This window comes from Ovis aries, chromosome 2 (assembly GCF_016772045.2).
Source record: "Ovis aries strain OAR_USU_Benz2616 breed Rambouillet chromosome 2, ARS-UI_Ramb_v3.0, whole genome shotgun sequence".
Classification (NCBI taxonomy): domain Eukaryota; kingdom Metazoa; phylum Chordata; class Mammalia; order Artiodactyla; family Bovidae; genus Ovis; species Ovis aries.
The window spans coordinates 244642433-244660585 of NC_056055.1; the positions used below are offsets into that span (position 1 = coordinate 244642433).

General features: G+C 61.3%; 1 protein-coding gene across 6 annotated transcripts in view; it reads left to right on the plus strand.

Moving 5' to 3' along the window:
• Positions 1 to 18153, plus strand: part of HSPG2 (heparan sulfate proteoglycan 2) — a 110955-nt gene that overhangs the window by 46231 nt on the left and 46571 nt on the right. For 2 of the 6 annotated variants that reach the window (XM_042244606.1, XM_042244607.1), the window contains exons 7-37: positions 804 to 854; positions 1280 to 1408; positions 1608 to 1862; positions 1963 to 2082; positions 3960 to 4091; positions 4217 to 4361; positions 4460 to 4611; positions 4709 to 4855; positions 6274 to 6437; positions 6593 to 6772; positions 6863 to 7059; positions 7165 to 7312; positions 8032 to 8159; positions 8664 to 8750; positions 8840 to 8898; positions 9079 to 9146; positions 10320 to 10460; positions 10583 to 10759; positions 10866 to 11045; positions 11152 to 11270; positions 12152 to 12263; positions 12418 to 12531; positions 12616 to 12743; positions 13153 to 13239; positions 13740 to 13789; positions 14143 to 14240; positions 14522 to 14662; positions 15017 to 15208; positions 16576 to 16614; positions 17156 to 17257; positions 17805 to 18011. In XM_042244606.1, coding sequence (XP_042100540.1) covers positions 804 to 854; positions 1280 to 1408; positions 1608 to 1862; positions 1963 to 2082; positions 3960 to 4091; positions 4217 to 4361; positions 4460 to 4611; positions 4709 to 4855; positions 6274 to 6437; positions 6593 to 6772; positions 6863 to 7059; positions 7165 to 7312; positions 8032 to 8159; positions 8664 to 8750; positions 8840 to 8898; positions 9079 to 9146; positions 10320 to 10460; positions 10583 to 10759; positions 10866 to 11045; positions 11152 to 11270; positions 12152 to 12263; positions 12418 to 12531; positions 12616 to 12743; positions 13153 to 13239; positions 13740 to 13789; positions 14143 to 14240; positions 14522 to 14662; positions 15017 to 15208; positions 16576 to 16614; positions 17156 to 17257; positions 17805 to 18011 — 4049 coding nt within the window. The remainder of the gene's footprint in view (positions 1 to 803; positions 855 to 1279; positions 1409 to 1607; positions 1863 to 1962; positions 2083 to 3959; positions 4092 to 4216; positions 4362 to 4459; positions 4612 to 4708; positions 4856 to 6273; positions 6438 to 6592; positions 6773 to 6862; positions 7060 to 7164; positions 7313 to 8031; positions 8160 to 8663; positions 8751 to 8839; positions 8899 to 9078; positions 9147 to 10319; positions 10461 to 10582; positions 10760 to 10865; positions 11046 to 11151; positions 11271 to 12151; positions 12264 to 12417; positions 12532 to 12615; positions 12744 to 13152; positions 13240 to 13739; positions 13790 to 14142; positions 14241 to 14521; positions 14663 to 15016; positions 15209 to 16575; positions 16615 to 17155; positions 17258 to 17804; positions 18012 to 18153) is intronic. The other 4 variants (XM_027965547.2, XM_042244610.1, XM_042244608.1 and 1 more) reach the window with 3 other exon arrangements.

Below are 18153 nucleotides of genomic sequence, written 5' to 3' on the forward strand. Positions count from 1 at the left end.
CACAGTGCTTTCAGGTCCAAGATACTTTTCTGTTTAATCACCAACAGTTACTCACTGAGCCCTGACTGTATGCACGCCACTCCCATTCAGACTTCACAGTAATTCCTATGATGTAGATATTACTTCTCCTGTTTTAGAGACAAGGGCCCTGAGGCCCAGTGAGGGAAAAATGGTCGCTCCAAACCCACATACACAGAGAGAGCAAAAGCCAGGATGCAGACCAAACTCTGCGTTTGTGCTGGTTTTGCCAGAACCTGTGAGAAGCACAGCTTAAGACCACAGGAAGCTGGCCCCAGGCACGCAGCTGTTGGACGCACAGCTTGTACCTTTGAACCTTCCGTGGGGCCCAGCTTTCTTTTCATTGCACCCTCTGACTCACATTCCAGCTCCTGGAGTGTTTTCTTCTTGAGCCAAACAGTCCCAGTTCATTCCTCACGGGCTGGGAGTTCCCATCCCAGTCTGCATCTCAGTCCTCTCTCTGGACATGTCACCCTCCTCCCTGACTAAGTGGAACCCAGAACTGAACAAACTCCACCCCTACCATGGTGTGACCCCATCAGAAAAACACAGGGTGAAACTGTCACCTCCCTTGTTCTGCACATCACACCTCAGTTAATGTGCCCACAGATCAAGTTTTTTCCTTGGCATTCCCAGGCCCAGATGAAGACGCCTGGGGACCTAGTCCTCTTCCTCCCACTTTTAAATGAGTCCTTCTGGCTAGGGAGGGTAGGATGGGGCTGGCTCAGCCCTGCGAGCCCCCAGCTCCCAGGTGGGATGGCTACTGATCACACCTTCCTTTCCAGCACAGACACCCCCGCCCCCCGCAGCCGCTGTGGCGGCCGCAGTGACACCAGGTGAGCGTGTAAAGCCAGACCCAGGCCAAGCCGGGGCACTAGAGAAGCTAATGGATGGAGAGCAAGGCAGGATGAGGGCGTGGTGGCCGGGCACAGTGCACCGGCCGCCCCTCCTCCCCTTCCTCTTCATCCTTGCTAGGCCTGGCTGGGGCCTGCCCGGGTGTGCTCTGGTGGTTGCATGGTGTGGCATGCCAGCTGTGTGTGGGGTCCGCACGGGGGATGGGTGAGGCCGTTGCCACAGAGCCCACGTTCCACGTGTGCTGTGATGCGTCCACCGTGCGTGCTCTGGGCTCTTGCTGAGCCAGAAACCAGCGGGCCTGACACAGAGCCCCAGAACCCCGTCCCAGCTCTGCAGTGCCTGTGTCCCCCTGCCATCGTCCACCGATGTCCCGCCTGCCTCTCTGACGGCCCCCCTACCCCCACAGTGCCCCAGGTCCCCAGAGCCTGCACTGAGGCGGAGTTTGCCTGCCACCGCTATAACGAGTGTGTGGCCCTGGAGTACCGCTGTGACCGGAGGCCTGACTGCAGGGACATGTCTGACGAGCTCGATTGTGGTGAGGGGCTGTGTGGGCACTCGGTGGCCTCCACGTCAGCCTGGGAGGGGGGTGCCGGGAGAGTTTGCTGCAGGCAAGAAGGGAGGTGGGCAGGGACCCGGGACGGGTGGTAACAGGGTCAGGGGCCTGGGGACGGGGCGGGGTGCAAGGGGAGAGGAGCCGCCCCCACGTGCCAACGCTGAGCGGGCTCTGTCCACAGAGGAGCCGATGCCCACACTCAGCTCCCAGCTGCCCCATCTGGGGGCCACTCCACCGCCGCCAGCCCAACCAGAAGCACTCCCTACCCAGCAGCGCCCAGTTACTCCAGCCCCCCAGGCCGCACTGCCCAGCCCAGGCAGGCCTGTGCCCTGTGGGCCGCATGAGGCTGCGTGTCACAGCGGGCACTGCATTCCCAAAGACTATGTGTGTGACGGGCAAGAGGACTGCGCCGACGGCAGTGATGAAGCAGACTGCGGTGCGGGCCGGGCGGGGGCGCGGGGCAGGGGTCCGGGTGCTGGGGGTCGGGGAGAGGCCCCGGAGGCCTCTGGCTGAACCCTGGCCCGGTGGTCCCCCAGGTCCCACCCCGCCCTGTGAGCCCAATGAGTTCCCCTGTGGAAACGGGCACTGTGCCCTCAAACTCTGGCGCTGCGATGGCGACTTTGACTGTGAGGACCACACCGACGAGGCCGACTGCCGTGAGTGTCCGCCCCACTGGCCGCGCTCCCCGAGCCCCGACCCTTCTCCGGCGGGTCTGGGGACAGACTTGTCAGGTCCCTCTCTCTGATGCTGAGCTGACCTTTGTAGCAAACGCCGTGGCTCGATAGCCGGTGGTTAGTGTCTCTCTATTTCTTACTGTTTGTCATGTGTGCTTGTGTGGGGGTCAGGTGAGTGGCTGCGTAGGCTTGATAAACCAGGGTCCCTTGATGATGGATTTGTGAGGCAAAGCTTCTCTTTAAGGCCCTGGAGGTTTTTCATCTAGAGCTGGTTCTGCTTCATTTGTTCCTCCATCCGCAGCTTTTCATCCACGTAACCATTCAGCCACCCACGATCTGTCCGTCGGTCCAACATCCTCTCTTCCTCCCGTCCATCTGTCCACCCACCATCCGCCCATCTATTCATCTGTTGCTGAGCTGCAAAGCCCCTCATCTACCTGTCCATCCAGTGTCCTTCCTCCTGTCCACTGCACCATAAATTCCACCATAAATCCCTCTGTCCATCTATCCATCTGTCCAGCATCATTCCTCCCATCCATCTCTTCTCCATCCGTCCATCCATGGATTATCCATCTTGCCAGCTCCCCATTCCGCTAGCCATTCATGGAGCCAGCATCTTTCCCGCCTCCCGTGCATCTGTCCAGCCACCTGCCCACCCATCCGCCTAGTCAGTGTGATAGACACCGTGACAGTTACGTGGGTGAGCCTGGAGAGCCAGAGGCCACCCCAGGTAGCATCTTGAGTGTCCGATCCCATGAGGCTAAGCCTGGGGCCTGTTAGTCCGAGACTGAGGATAATGGAAGCCTTGCTCTGTGACCCCAGGTCACAGTCTGAGCGTGCTGATGTTCCGAATGTCCACGGGTCCAGCCTCTCCTCCTCACCTCCCCCGCCATCCCTGCTTCACAGCAAACCCTGGAGAGAGAAGGGCAGCATCGTGCTGCAGACTGGCAGAGTTTTATGTCACTCCTCTGTGACTCCAAGCTTGCCTGACAACCCAGCCCCTTGAGAGAGAGAAGTAATTGAGGGTTTTAGTTGAAAAGTGCTTCTCGGAGGCCTCTGCAGGGCAACAGTCCAGGGAAAGCCAAGTCCTTGCTGACCGAGTGCAGAACAGAGGGCGTGAAAGGGGAGTGGCTCTGGGGGCTGGTGGGGTCTTGGGAAGAGCAGTAGGTGGGTCCTCCTGGCCTCTTCTGAGCTCCCCCTCTGTGGCTGGGTGGCCTCTGCTCCTACACCCCTCTGCCTTGTCTATCGCTGCCTGTGTATCTATCTCAAGCTCCGTCTCCCTGAAGAAGAACGTCAGTTAGCATCTACTAGAGATGCCTAGCTGGGGCCCAACCCTGGGGCTGGGTCGGCTCCAGGCCTCTGACCAGCCCATGGACGGCTGTCTCGGGTCAGCTGCCACCCCGGGCCCCTTAGAGGGGTGCGGAACAGCGAGATTGGGGCTGCAGCAGGCCCTCGCTAAAGGCCTTTCCAGTAGACAGACGTGCCCAGGCAGCACCCGGTGTCCCAAGGTACTGGCTCCTGGGACCATGCCTTTGATCTTGTGCGTCTCTGGTGGCTGGATGGGGAAGGAGCCGCGTGACTGCTGTGCCGGGTGTGACTGTTTCAGGGGATACAGGTGGAGTGTGTTGGACGGATGACTGGGGACCACGACATTGTGGGCAGTGTCGTGGTGGCAGTCTGGGCCTGGTCAGGGGGCCTGTGTTGTCATGCAGGCAAGATGAGAACGTGATCCTAGGAACACCCAGAGAAGGTGGGCAGCCTGGGCTGGGGGCCATAAGTAGGCAGGGGCTTGGTGGGGTGGGGGTGGGTCCTCCCTGAGGGCAGTGCCCGCTGCCTACACCACCTGGCTCTGTCCCCAGCTGTCAAGCGCCCCGAGGACATCTGTGGGCCCACCAAGTTCCGCTGCGTGTCCACAAACACCTGCATCCCGGCCAGCTTCCACTGTGACGAGGAGAGCGACTGCCCGGACCGCAGCGACGAGTTTGGCTGCAGTGAGCGGGGAGCTGGGGGGCGAGCTCTGGGCCCGGGGCCCCTCCCCGCAGCCTCCCCACCCCGGCCCCTCCTCCTCCCCCCTTGGTGCCTCCCACCCCTCACTCCTGCTCGCTTCTTCCCCCAGTGCCTCCCCAGGTGGTAACCCCTCCCCAGGAGTTGATCCAGGCTTCCCGGGGCCAGACGGTGACCTTCACCTGCGTGGCCATCGGCGTCCCCACCCCTATCATCAACTGGAGACTCAATTGGGGCCACATCCCCTCACATCCCAGGTGTGGCTCTGGTCCTGGCAGCGGGCTGGGGCTGGAGGGGAGGTGCGGCCAGCCGGCCCAGCCCGACCCCTGCCTCTTGTCTCGGGGGTGCCCACCAGGGTGATGGTGACCAGTGAGGGCGGCCGCAGTACACTGACCATCCACGGCGTGAAGGAGGCAGACCAGGGCGCCTACACCTGTGAGGCCATGAACGCCCGAGGCATGGTGTTCGGCATTCCCGACGGCGTCCTGGAGCTCATCCCACAGCGGGGTACGGCCCAGCAAGGCAGGCGGGCACCGGGTGCGGGGCGGGAGCCGGGCTTGTCCGCCAGGGACCGGCTGTAGCCTACTCCCGTGCCACCCTGCAGGTCCCTGCCCTGACGGGCACTTCTACCTGGAGCACAGTGCCTCCTGCCTACCCTGCTTCTGCTTCGGCGTCACCAACGTGTGCCAGAGCAGCCGCCGCTTCCGGGACCAGATCCGGCTGCGCTTTGACCGGCCCAACGACTTCAAGGGTGCGTTGGTGGGCGGGAGACGGGCACTGGGCTCCTGCAGGCTCAGAGGGCAGACAGTCGGGAAAGTAGCATATGCTCTGGACAGATGGAGCCAGTCCAGGGAGGCACGCGGGGTTGCTGAAGAAATGCCGAGCCCTGTGGTAAAAGCATTTTGGGGGAAAACAAGCTCTTTTAGGAGAAGTGAAATCTACAGCTGATACCCGTCTGCATTACCTGATGAAGAGGGCGGGCCATGGAGCCACAGTCCAGGCTCTGACTCTGACCCTCACTGCCGTGGGCCCTTGGCCAAGTTACCTGCCAAGTTACCTACCTAGTGTCTCCGTTTTCTCATCTACAAAACGAGGATAAAACATCACCCACCCAGGTTGTTATAAGGACCTGGTGCGCGTAAGCCACTCAGAATAGTGCTTTGTCCGTGGGAAGTGCCCAGCTCCCTGTTGTCACCCCCAGCATCCGCATCCTGCAGAATGGAGAGGCGCTAGTGACCCAGAGCGTAAGAGCCCAGGCTTTGGCGTATTCTTAGCCCGGAGCTGACTTCTTGATGCACCACTTACTACTGCCTGTGTGACTTTGAGACTCTTGGCTTCTTTGGGCCTGTTTTCCCAAACGTAAAGTCAGGCAGCTGGCCTCAGTTCTCTCGCACTCTGAGAGGCAGGATGGCATGAGCCTTGACTTCAGACGGACCTGGGTTCAGGCACATTTCCATTATCGCAGAAAGTTCTCTTGGATGGTTAGTGCTGCCCTAGAGATCCGGGAGGATGCTGCAGAGAGAATTCCTGTGTGGGGGTGTGTGTGTGTGCGTGTGTATAGGACACAGCTGGACCCAAGGACCCATCATTACAACAGCCGCAGTAACAGCTATTGAGTTTTGAGCACGCGCTTTGTGTTCCGCTCTGTTTTAAGCATTTCGTGTCAGTCTGCTCACTTTAGCTTCCTGATAACCCTGTGATGCAAGCCACTGTTGCCCCCATTTTATAGATAGAGAAACTGAGGCCTTTGCTCAGATTCACACACCTGGAGGGTGGTGGAACCAGGACTTGGGCACCCATTCTTCAGTCCACTGTAGATTTCTACTACCCCCTGGGGCTCTTCCAGCCCTGACAGTCCACGGATCTACTGGCAAGCAAAGGCTCTGAGAAATCCTGCAGCAGAGATTCCTTGACCCTGGGGTTCCCAGATGGTCCCCCACTATCATTCGGCAGCATTGGCTTTGCCTGGAGAGTGCTTTGGGAAATGCCGCTCCAGGAATTCAGTAGGGGGAAAGAAAAAACTTGGCTTTTATTTGACTTTGGGAGAGAGACTGACGTTCCCTCTAAATCATACTTCTCTCAGAATTTTCCGTTTCTCTGGACTACCACCCGGGTTGCTGTCGCGGGCAGGCATGTGCATGGCAGTCATCCCTCCCCTGTGCCCCCCAGGCGTGAACGTGACGATGCCCGCGCAGCCCGGCATGCCACCCGTCTCCTCCACCCAGCTGCAGATCGACACCGCTCTGCAGGAGTTCCAGCTGGTCGACCTGTCCCGACGCTTCCTGGTCCACGACTCCTTCTGGGCTCTGCCCGAGCAGTTCCTGGGCAACAAGGTGACGGGGCCACCCTGGGTAGGGAGGGGCCCAGTACCCCGCACCCATGCTCGGAGCCTGCCTGTACTCCGCTCCCTCTAAAGCTGGGAGGGGGCGCCCAGTGAGCATCGCGTGTGCCCACGGCTGCCCGCCCTGACCTGCCCTGCCCCGGCCAGGTGGACTCCTACGGTGGCTCCCTGCGCTTCCGGGTGCGCTATGAGCTGGCACGCGGCACACTGGAGCCAGTGCAGCGGCCAGACGTGGTCCTTGTGGGCGCCGGCCACCGCCTGCTCTCCCGGGGCCACACGCCCTCCCAGCCGGGGGTCCCGAACCAGCGCCAGGTCCAGCTCTCTGAGGTACGTGGGGCCTGCTCCCCCGGGGGTACAGGCTGGGCAGGTGCTGATGCACGGCCTCCCCCCACACCCCGACCTTTGTTCCCCACCCAGGAGCACTGGGTGCATGAGTCCGGCCGGCCGGTGCAGCGGGCAGAGATGCTGCAGGCGCTGCAGAGCCTGGAGGCGGTGCTCATCCAGACGGTGTACGACCACAAGATGGCCAGCGTGGGGCTGAGTGACGTGGCCATGGACACCACCGTCACCTACGCCACCAGCCACGGCCGCGCCCACAGCGTCGAGGAGTGCAGGTGCCTGACCCAGCTGGATCAGAGACCGCAGAGGCCCTGGCAGAGGTCGGGGAGAAACCGCCAGGCTTCACGGTCCCAGCCACCGTCTTGGTTCTGTCCCCACAGATGCCCCATCGGCTATTCCGGCTTGTCCTGTGAGAGCTGTGACGCCCACTTCACCCGGGTGCCTGGGGGGCCCTACCTGGGCACCTGCTCTGGCTGCAACTGCAATGGCCACGCCAGCTCTTGTGACCCTGTGTACGGCCACTGCCTGGTGAGTCGTGCCATCTGGCACTGGATACTGGCCAGGCAAGAGCAGGGTGGGCGGTTCCAGCTGAGACTTCCCTGTGCCCGGAAGCTTAGCACAAGCCTCTAGAATGACTGCTGTGGCTGCCACACAAGTTCTCGTGACCTCTGGATGCATTAACAGAAATATTATGTCCAGATAAGGGAGGTGAAAGTCCTACTCTTCACTTTGGTCCAATCAGTCACTCCTGGAGAATACGGCATAAAGCATGGCCCTAAGCAGGCCGTTCCTAACAGGAAGGAACCTATAAATCTTACATTATTTCTTAGGAAGGGTGGAGGGAGCTGGAATTGGGAGCTGAGAGAAGGTTTAAGCAGGGAAAACAATTATCTCCCAAGTCCCTGAACAGCTATCAGGGGTAGAAGGAACCGCCTACAGAGGGAGAACTGGCCGATGGGTACTGATTGGAAGAAGAATGTGGGTTTAGGTCAGTACAGAGCAGGTGTTTGGATCCGTCTATGGGACAGGCTGCCATTGGGGTGATGAACTCCCCGTCAGGATGGAGCTGATGTTCCCCTCTCTGCAAAGCTGTGGGGTAATTCCTGCATGACCGAGGACACTGATCCAGACAGCCTCAGAGCCCCACCCTCATGGAGCCCCGTCTGGTCCAGTGTGGCCCCACGTCGGGTGGCGGGGGCACAGGGCTGCTCCGCCCAACCTGAGCGCCTCCCTCCCCTTCTCCCCAGAACTGCCAGCACAACACGGAGGGACCGCAGTGCAACAAATGCAAGGCGGGCTTCTTCGGGGATGCCACCAAGGCCACAGCCACTGCCTGCCGGCCCTGCCCTTGCCCATACATCGACGCCTCCCGCAGGTCAGGCCTGGCTCAGGAGGGGCAGGCGGGCGGGGAGCGCGGACAGGGGAGTGGGCCCGGGGCATCCTCTGGGCAGGGAAGCGGGAGACCGGGTTTCGGAGGCTCGCCTGGTCGATAAATTGCCCTCAGCCCCTCGACCTCCCTGGGCCTGTCTCCTGTTCCAGGCAGCGGGCCCCTCTGTCTTTCTGGTGCCCCGGTGAGGCTGCAGCTCTAGAGGAGGCGGACCTCGGGATTCCCCTGGCTGGTGGTCAGCAGCCCAGATTATCCGCTTCCTATGCAGGGGGCCTGAGTGCAAACCCTGGCTGGGGAACTGATATCCCACATGCCTCACAGAGCGGCCAAAATAAATAAAATATCTTGAAAAAAATTTTTACAAAGGGCAGATGGGCCTCGTGGCCTGCTCTGTCCCTGTGGACAGCAGTCACTCCCAGAGCGGGTCTGTGAGCCCTGGCCCGGCCCCTCATTGCAGCCCTGCCCCACGTCCTGTCCACCTCATCCCCACAGGTTCTCGGACACCTGCTTCCTGGACACGGATGGCCAAGCCACGTGTGATGCATGTGCCCCAGGCTACACAGGCCGCCGCTGTGAGAGGTAAGCGAGAGCCGGTAGGGGCCAGGAGCAGCAGGCCATAGTGGGTGGGGGGTCTGGGAACACTTGTAACCACCCTCTGTCTCCCCAAGCTGTGCCGCCGGCTATGAGGGCAACCCCATCCAGCCCAACGGGAAGTGCAGGCCCACCAGTGAGTATCGCACACACCATCTCTAGCGCCTTCCCAGGCCTCCCGCCCCCAGGACCGAGGCCCTGGTCCAGCACAAACTCCCCCTGGTCCTTGTGGAGTGCCCCACATCCCCCCCATTCTGTCCAGATTATGTCCATCTTATTCCCACCTTCCCTGCCAACACCAACTTTGCATCTGCAGACCAGCAGATTGTGCGCTGTGATGAGCGAGGCAGCACGGGCTCCTCTGGGGAGGCCTGCCTCTGCAAGGTACGTGCGAGCTCGACCCCTCACCCCGGGGGCCCTGGGTTCCAGCCCACAGCTGGGAGGAGGAGGAGGAAGGAGGCTGCATCCTCTCCCTGGCTCCTTGGCCAGGGGTGGTGGCCTCCACTGCAGGCTGGCTGATGGGTCTGGCTAGCTAGACTTCCCGCTCCTCATGAGAATTGGCCCAGCATCAGGAAGGAGCAACTGGTTTGCGAGGCAGGTGACCTGGGTTCCAGGCTCAGGTCCATCCTTTGTGTGACCATCGGACCTTTGCTCTGACCATGCTTTCATCCCACGTTGACACAATGGCGTAGCTATTAGCATCACTGATTCGGAGGTGAGGAGATGGGCTCTCAGAGAAGGGAAATGGTTTGCCTGAAAGCGGGAGCCTCAGGTGTCTGCAGAACAAAGAAGCGGACAGATTTGGTAATCAAGCACTTTATTCCCATCCTCCATCCCGGAGTGGATCACCAAGCTGGTCACCCATGTCACTGTGTCAGTTATTTCCCATCCCTGAGCCTCCGTTTCCTCGCGTGAATCATGGAAATAGTACATCCCTCTCAAGGGACTTCAAGAAATTAAATGAGGTGCTGGGTGAATAGAAACTAGCGCAGAGCATTAAACAGTCCATTAATAGGAGCAGGAGTTATTTCAACCAGGACTTCCCAGGTGGCACAGCTGATGAAGAATCCACCTGCCAGGGAGGAGACCCGGGTTCAGTCCCTGGGTTGGGAAGATCCCCTGAGGAAGGAAATGGCAACCCGCTCCAGCGTTCTTGTCTGGGAAATCCCATGGACACAGGAGCCTGGTCGGCTACTTACTGTCCATGGAGGTCACAAAAAAGTCAGACACGACTTTAATGACTGAACAACAATTATTTTCACCGCGTTGCTATATTTCAAGTCTAAAATTTATTCGTGATCTCCCTGGCAACCACAGAGAAAAGAGGAAAACAATTGGTTGTATAAGCTCCATCAGTTGGGAATTCTTATTCGCATGGCGGCCTTCCCTCGTAAGCGTGCTCTTTCCAGGGCTCCCCCTGGCCTTGGGTTTTGGTCCGGAATGTGAGTAGATTAGACTGGAAGCTGCAGGAAGCACCCCCCACTCCCCCTCGCCCCACCCCACCCCCCCCCCCGCCTCCCGTGGGCCACCCTGCAGCTCCCAGCTCTGTCCCTGCAGAACAACGTGGTGGGGCGCCTTTGCAACGAGTGTGTGGCCGGCTCTTTCCACCTGAGCGCCCGCAACCCCGACGGCTGCCTCAAGTGCTTCTGCATGGGCGTCAGTCGCCAGTGCACCAGCTCCTCCTGGCGCCGTGCCCAGGTACCTAGGCGAGGGGCGGGGCTGGCCAGGCGGGCGGGCCCGCCGAGCCCAGGGATGGGTGGACCCAGGGCCAAGTGGCAGGCCACGGCCCCCATCCCGGCCTCTTCTCCCGCCTCTACCAGGTGCTGGGGGCCTCCGAGGAGCCCACTCGGTTCAGCCTGACCAACCCCACGGGCACCCACAATGTCAGCGAGGGCATCTCGTCACCCTCGCCCGGGGAACTGGTCTTCTCCTCCTTCCACAGCCTGCCACCTGGGCCCTACTTCTGGAGCCTCCCTCCACGCTTCCTGGGGGACAAGGTGGGCAGGGGCTGCCTGGGGCCTTTGAGGAAGAGGCTATGGCCCGAGCAGCGGCAGGACCCCAGGATGGGGGCCCCAGCTGAGTGCCTTCCCCCTTGGGTCCCAGGTGACCTCCTATGGCGGAGAGCTGCGCTTTACGGTGACCCAGCGGCCCCAGCCTGGCTCTGCGCCCCTGCATGGGCAGCCGCTGGTGGTCCTGCAGGGCAATAACATCATCTTGGAGCACCACACCTCCCAGGAGCCTAGCTCCGGCCAGCCTAGCACCTTCACCGTGCCCTTCTGGGAGGTGAGCAGCTCTGGTCCCAGGAGACCTCCAGGGGGGCTCCCTGCGCCCCTCACTCAGGGGCATCCGGATGTCAGGGACTGCAGCCCATAAGCTGTTTCTTTGGCAGCAAGCGTGGCAGCGGCCTGACGGGCAGCCGGCCACGCGGGAGCACCTGCTGATGGCATTAGCGGACATCGACAGCCTCCTGGTCCAGGCATCCCACACCCAGCGGCCAGCTGAGAGCAGGTGTCCGGGGCCAGGGCGGGAGGGCAGGAAGGGACTGGGGGTGGCTCCAGGCTCAGCGGTGCAATGCGAGGCAGGCGGACTGCCAGCTCTGCCTCTTTCCGGCTCTGCAGCCTTTTTGTGCCTCATTTTCTCATCTGTGAAATGTAGATGGTAGGGCTTCCCTGGTGGCTCAGTGGTAAAGAACCTGCCTGCCAATGCAGGAGACGCAGGTTCAATCCCTGGATCGGGAAGCTCCCCTGCAGAAGGAAATGGCAACCTGCTCCAGTATTCTTGCCTGGGAAATCCCGTGGACAGAGGAGCCTGGCAGGCTACAGTTCATGGGGTCGCAAAAGAGTAGGACACGACTTAGCAACTAAACAACAACAGCAACAAAACGGAGATTATACTTCCTCTGCCATGAGGCTTCTCTGAGGTGGAGCTCCCAAGGAGCAAAGCCAGAGATGGGGATTTAAGTCATTGGCAAGGAGAACCTGGGAGGAAGGGAGACAGGAGGAGGAAGTGGCCAGCAAGGGAGCGGTTTCAGATAGAGACCAGCTTGGGTCTCATCACCACAGAGCCCTGCAGAGTCATCCTGCATGAGCCAGAGGGGCCTTTGTACCCTGGGCAAGTCTGTCATTGGTCCCCCTAAGGGAGTAGGTTGGTGGGACCTCTCCTGGTGAGGAAGGCTCACTCCCTGAAGAAAGTTTCGGGTATAAGCCCTTTGCCACAGTCCTTGCAGCTGCTGAGGGATGGACACCAGGTAGAGAGAGTTGGGCGGGGCCCCAGCAGCATCGCGGCAGGGCTGCCAGGAGGAGTAGCGAGGTGATCACGGGTAGGACCCCGGGGACTGCACATAGGTGCAGCGGGAGTGCTCATTCACTCCGGGGTCGTGTCACCCCCAGGGTCTCCGGCATCAGCATGGACGTGGCCGTGCCTGAGGACACCGGCCAGGACCCTGCGCTGGAGGTGGAGCAGTGTGCCTGCCCGCCTGGGTACCGTGGTCCGTCCTGCCAGGTGAGCCCGGGCCCCACCCACCTGTCCAGCCAGCCCCCTCCACGGTGGTGCTCTGGCTCCTCCTTTAGCTCTCCCACCTCCCCAAGCCCACCCCGGCCATCCGGCGGTCCCGACCCAGAGCAGACCCTGAGGAAGCCCCTCTGGCTGTGCCCAGGACTGTGACACAGGCTACACACGCATGCCCAGCGGCCTCTACCTGGGCACCTGTGAACGCTGCAGCTGTCACGGCCACACCGAGGTCTGCGAGCCCGAGACAGGCGCCTGCCAGGTGAGCCCCACCCCTTTCCCTCCTACCCCAGGCGTCTGTGGCCTCCAGGGGCCCAGCCTCAGCCCCACTGTCTGCCTGCCCCAGGAATGTCAGCACCATACAGAGGGCCCCCGGTGTGAGCAGTGCCAGCCCGGGTACTACGGGGACGCCCAGCGTGGGACACCACACGACTGCCAGCCGTGCCCCTGCCACGGAGCGCCCGCTGCCGGCCAGTGCGTCCAGCCCCTGCCTGCACCTGCCCTTCCCGAAATGTCCATTGCTCTGTCCCAGGTTCCCTTCTTCCCAGGCCCTCCTGAGAGGCAGTGGTTAAACCCTGGCCTTACCGCTTCCTCACGGTGTCACTTTGTATGAGATACACTTCCCTCTCTAGGCCTCAACTTCCTCACCTGTGAAATGGGCATAATGATGTACCCCCCCCCCATTACCCTCCCAACACACACACACCTTGGCCCCTACTATGAGCCTGAGATGAAGCCACGGAACTCTTAGTGCAGACCCTGGCACATAGCTGGCTCTCAGGAGGTGTTAATTCAAGTGGCCCCTCCTCCTCACCCTCCCACCCTGGGCCCAAAGGAAGAGCTGCTGACCTTCTAACTGGAAATTCGCCCCCTACCTCCGCAGAGCCACCCACACTTGCTTTCTGGACACAGACGGCCACCCCACCTGCGATGCGTGTTCCCCAGGCCACAGCGGGCGTCACTGTGAGAGGTGAGGCGGGCGTGGGCAGAGTCGGGAGTTTGCAGGGGGAACTGCCCCTGGAAGTGGGCTGGGCCCAGCTCTCCTGAGCAGGAGGGAGCAGAAGCCCCCAACTCTGCCTCACACAGGCCCCCAGGGGACAGTCAGCGCCCCCACGCCCACTCCCAAGAGCCTGAACGTTTTGCCTGGCATTTGAGGCCCTCAGAGATCTCGACCTGCAGTTCACCCCCACCTCCCAACACTCCCATCCCCAGTGAGGCCAAAGTCTTCCCAGAAACCCCTCATTCTTGCTGGAAGTCCTGGGTTCGAGGCCTGACCCTGCTGATCTCACTGGTTCCATGGCCTGTGGCCTGTCCCTGCCCCTCTTCTCCCCAGTACTTCTCCATCTGTGCAGTGGGTGAGGTAGGCTAATTGGTTTGTCCAGCACTCGGAGATCACTGAATCCAGTACAGGGCCCCCAGCACAGCCCAGTGAGTCTTCCTCCACTCACCCAGCACCTTCTCTCACCGCAGGTGTGCACCAGGTTATTACGGCAACCCCAGCCAGGGCCAGCACTGTCAAAGTGAGTAGGCTTGGGGAGGCTTTGGGGATCTGGCCGACTTGGGCATGGAGCTAGGACAGAGCCTTTGTTCTCCTTCAACAAAGGGAATGGGACTTCACCTCTGCGAACCTCGGCGTCTTTTTAAAATGGAGGTCATAAAATAAATAAATAAATAAATAAATAAAATGGGGGTCATAAAAGGCCCACCCACCCCAGAGGGTGTCTGTGAATGTGTCTGATACCTGCACGTGGCGGGTGTTCAGAAGCAAACACTCGTTCGCTCGGGTGGAGTGTGATGCCCGGAGGGCGGCGGAAATGGGGATGCTTCATGGTAGGCTTGGGGTTCCAGCTGTGGCGGCTTCCCTCCCCCTTAGGAAGCGACGGCCAGTTGCCGGAGCAGATCGGTTGTGGCTGTGACCCCCAGGGCAGCGTCAGCGACCAGTGTGACGCTGCTGGGCAGTGCCAGTGCAAGGTCAGTCCCAACCCCTGCCCTCCACGAGGCCCCGGCTCGCAGCCAGGACGGCCGCCGGGCCTTCCCTGCTGCCCAGCCTTCAGGGCTGTCCCTGGGCCCCTGCCCCCCTGCTCGGGGCTTGAGGTGTCAGGCAGCATCCGATGGGAGCTGGGGCCTCGGCCTGGGGGCAGCAGGGGCCCCCCCGAACCCCTGGAAACGGCTGGGAAGACTGGCCTCAAAGGCTGCCAGCCGTTCAAGAGACCCATCCAGGCTCCCCACCCACCTTTCTGTGCATCCTGCAGGCCCAAGTGGAAGGCCTCACCTGCAGCCAGTGCCGGCCCCACCACTTCCACCTGAGCGCCAGCAACCCGGACGGCTGCCTGCCCTGCTTCTGCATGGGTGTCACCCAGCAGTGCGCCAGCTCCTCCTACACTCGCCAGCTGGTAAGAGCCCGGACGCGCCCTTAGCCCAGGGGGGCCTGCTGCCTGCCTCTCCTGGCTCATCACTGGTGCCGATCCCCATTCCCATGCCTCCATCACTGCCCACGTAAGCGCAGGTCCCAGCCACCCCCGCCGCTCCCCCTCAGGCCCCCCACTGCCCCACTATTGCTCAGGTCAGCCCCTATCCCAGCCTTCCCTCCTCCTCCCAGACATGGTCTCCATCCCCTCCGTGACTTGTGTCCCAGCCCCGATTTTACCAGGCCCCCATTCTCCACTCCAGGGCCCTCCCGTGCCCCTCCCCAACCCAGGAGCCTCCCTGGGGCCCAGACTGACCTCCCATCCTTTTTCTGCCATCAGATCTCCACCCGCTTTGCCCCCGGGGACTTCCAAGGCTTTGCCCTGGTGAACCCGCAGCGAAACAGCCGCTTGACTGGAGGCTTCACTGTGGAACCCGTGCCTGAGGGCACCCAGCTCTCTTTTGGCAACTTTGCCCAGCTTGGCCACGAGTCCTTCTACTGGCAGCTCCCGGAGACGTACCAGGGAGACAAGGTGGGACGCGCTGCAGGGCCTGGCAGACCACCCTCCCCGATCGCCAGCTCTGAGCCAGGCCCTGGGCAGCAGGGATGCAGACACGAGCTGGCCTCAGAGCGGCGTGGGCCGGCGGGCAGGCGACAGCCACATCGTGGCTGCTGCCTTTGGGAGTCAGACAGGTCTCAACCCAGCCCTGGGTTGCCTGGTGATAAACCTCAGCTCCAGGGCAGCTCGGCGGATGAGAGCTCGTTTCTGGCACATAGTAAGTGCTCGCCAGTTAATGATTATTACCTTTCGCACAGTTAGTCAACCAGCAGGTCCTGGGCGAGGCCCTGGGCAACACAAGGACAAATGAGACGCGGTTTCAGTTTCATTCATTCGCTCCTGCGGAATTCGCCCTGTGCTTGGTGTTGGGTGTTCTTATCATAGGTCATGTTTTTGAGCTCTTCTCCTGTGCTGGGTGCAGTTGTGAGCCCTTGTATCGGGTCGGCCAGAAAACTCATTTGGTTTTTCTGTAAAATGTTATGGAAAGATGTTTCGGCCAACCCAGTACAGGTCGAAAGTCACAACTTATGAGCTAAGGACAACTGCTGCCCTTTTGCATTAATGAGGAAACTGGGGTGAGAGGTTAGGGAACTTGCCTGGGCTCCTACAGCCTGAAGATGGCAATGCTGGGATGCAAACCAGCTCAGAAAAAGTGAAAGTGAAAGTCACTCAGTTGTGTCCGAGTCTTTGCGACCCCATGGACTATACAGTCGGTGGAATTCTCCAGGCCAGAAAACGGAAGTGGGCAGCCTTTCCCTTCTCCAGGGGATCTTCCCAACCCAGAGATCGAAGCCAGGTCTTCCGCACTGCAGGCGGATTCTTTACCCAGCCAGCTCAGAGGCCACCCTTAAATACCGCAGTAGTCACAGGGTGCTCACAGGCTTGGCTCCTGCGGAGTCATGGCCTAGTGCAGAGATGATGGGACGATGGTGAGGGAGGTGCTGTGGGGCTCAGGTTCTTGGGGTGGACTCCAGGGTGGCCACCTAAATGCGCTCCATGAGCAGTCCAGGCCACCTGGCCACACCCAGGGAAAGCGGGTCTTGGTTCAGGCGTTGCCTGCTGGTTGAAGCCGGCGTTCAAGCAGATGTGTCCCCAAGTCCAGGGTCCTAGGAAAGTCAGGGACACTTAGGACAGACGGTTCTGAGGCTGCTCTGTCCCTGCTTGGACAGACTCATGGATCCCGGACTCCTCCCAGGACTGGCTTCCTTCTAGTCTCTTCTCCCTTCTCTTCCTTTCCTGGCCACGGTGTCTGCCTCCCTGCAGCTCCCAGACCTTGCTCTCTCTCTCTCTCCCTGGTCTCTCTCTAACGCCCTGTCCTGGCATTTCCCTGTGCCCCACAGAGGGAGGCATATTTTGCTCGGCTGCGACGGGCTCACCAGGTAGGCCTGCGATCTGAGTGGTGTGATCATGATGTGACCTGGGCATGATGTGTTCTTGGACACCCTCCGCCCCGCATGGGGAGATGCCCGGCACTCCAGGCAATGTGGGCACACATGGGCCCAGGTGGTGCCGGATGGCCCACAGCCGGGGCAGGGCTGCACTCAAGCCCTGCGATGTCAGGAGTGAGAGCCGGGAGGGTGCTTCCCCTGTATGCTCGGGTCCCAGTGCCGCCGTCTGTGGCCAGAGTGCTGGCTGGTAGGCAGGGACACCAGCTGGCGGCCCCTGGCCCACCGGGCTACCCCAGCACTGCCTCCCAAGCAGCCTCCATCAGCCCTCTGTGTGGACAGCGCTCCTGCGGCCTGGAGTGAACCTCTGTGTGCCAGCCTGCAGAGCCGCGCATGCATCTTGCTCCCCAGCCCGGGTGGGCCTTCCTGGCCGCCATGTCCATGGGGAGAGGACGCTCCCCAGGGCTCCAGCTCTGGGGCTCTGGGTGGGCGCGGGGGGGTGGTCCTGAGCTGGCCTGTGCCCTCTGCCCATCAGAACCGCACGTCCCTCTCAGAGGAGCAGTTGCGGGCAGCCATGACCACTGGGAGAATCCTGGGGCCCCCACAGGGAAAGGGCCGGGCACAGCAGCTCTCACAGGTAACTGAAGGCCCGCCCGGGGAGCGGCTGCGTCCAGGGCCCCGGGGAGGAACCCAGAGAGCAGAGTTCCAAGTAGGAGCTTGGGGCTGAGCCCCTGGCCTTCCCGAGTCACTTTGCCCCAGGCCAGGCCCCAGCCTGATGCCTGGACCACTGCAGTGTTCCTTGAGAGGCATTGCTGAGCTGCGAGTGGCTTGGGCGGGTTACCATGGCCCGCCTGGAGCATGAGACCCAGGGAGCCATCTCCCTAGTACACATGGCCCTGGGCCTGCCTTCGACCCCTCTAGCCCGAGCTTGGGCAGAGCTGTCTGCCCCCGTCTCTTGTCAGGTCACCCACTGTCTGAGCTTCTCCCCATAGCCTGGGCCCCCCCCAGTTGGCTGCACCAGCCTCTCGAGGAGCGAAAGGGCAGCAGAGACGGGAGGCGGAGCGTCAGGCGTCCACGTGTGGGAACAGAGGCAACGGGAGTGGGCAGTGGGCGGGCCCGGGGCCCCCTGGGTCCTTTCTGGCCCCCTGCTCCTCTCCTCCGTCTCCCTTCTCCTGGTGTCCCAGGTGGATGAGGCCCAAAGGCGGATGGATGCTGAAATCTGGCAGCTCCTCTCCAGCTTTGCTGCCCACCCCCCAGCCCCTCCCCAGAGACTCTCACCCCATCCCCAGCCTGCAGCTGCTCTGCGAGCAGCTCCGCCCTCCTCCCCCTCCTCTTCCCCTTCCTCCTCCTCTGCCTTCTCTGCTTCTCTGTCTTCTGCAGTGGGCGCTCAGGTACGTGCCAAGTCACCCACCGAGGGACCCCTCCCCCAAGCACCACGTTGTACTAGACTTCAGTTGTCGCTGAACCAGCGTCACAAGTTCTGCCCGTTTCTGCACCCTACTTGGACAGATATTTATTCCAGTTGTTTTTCTT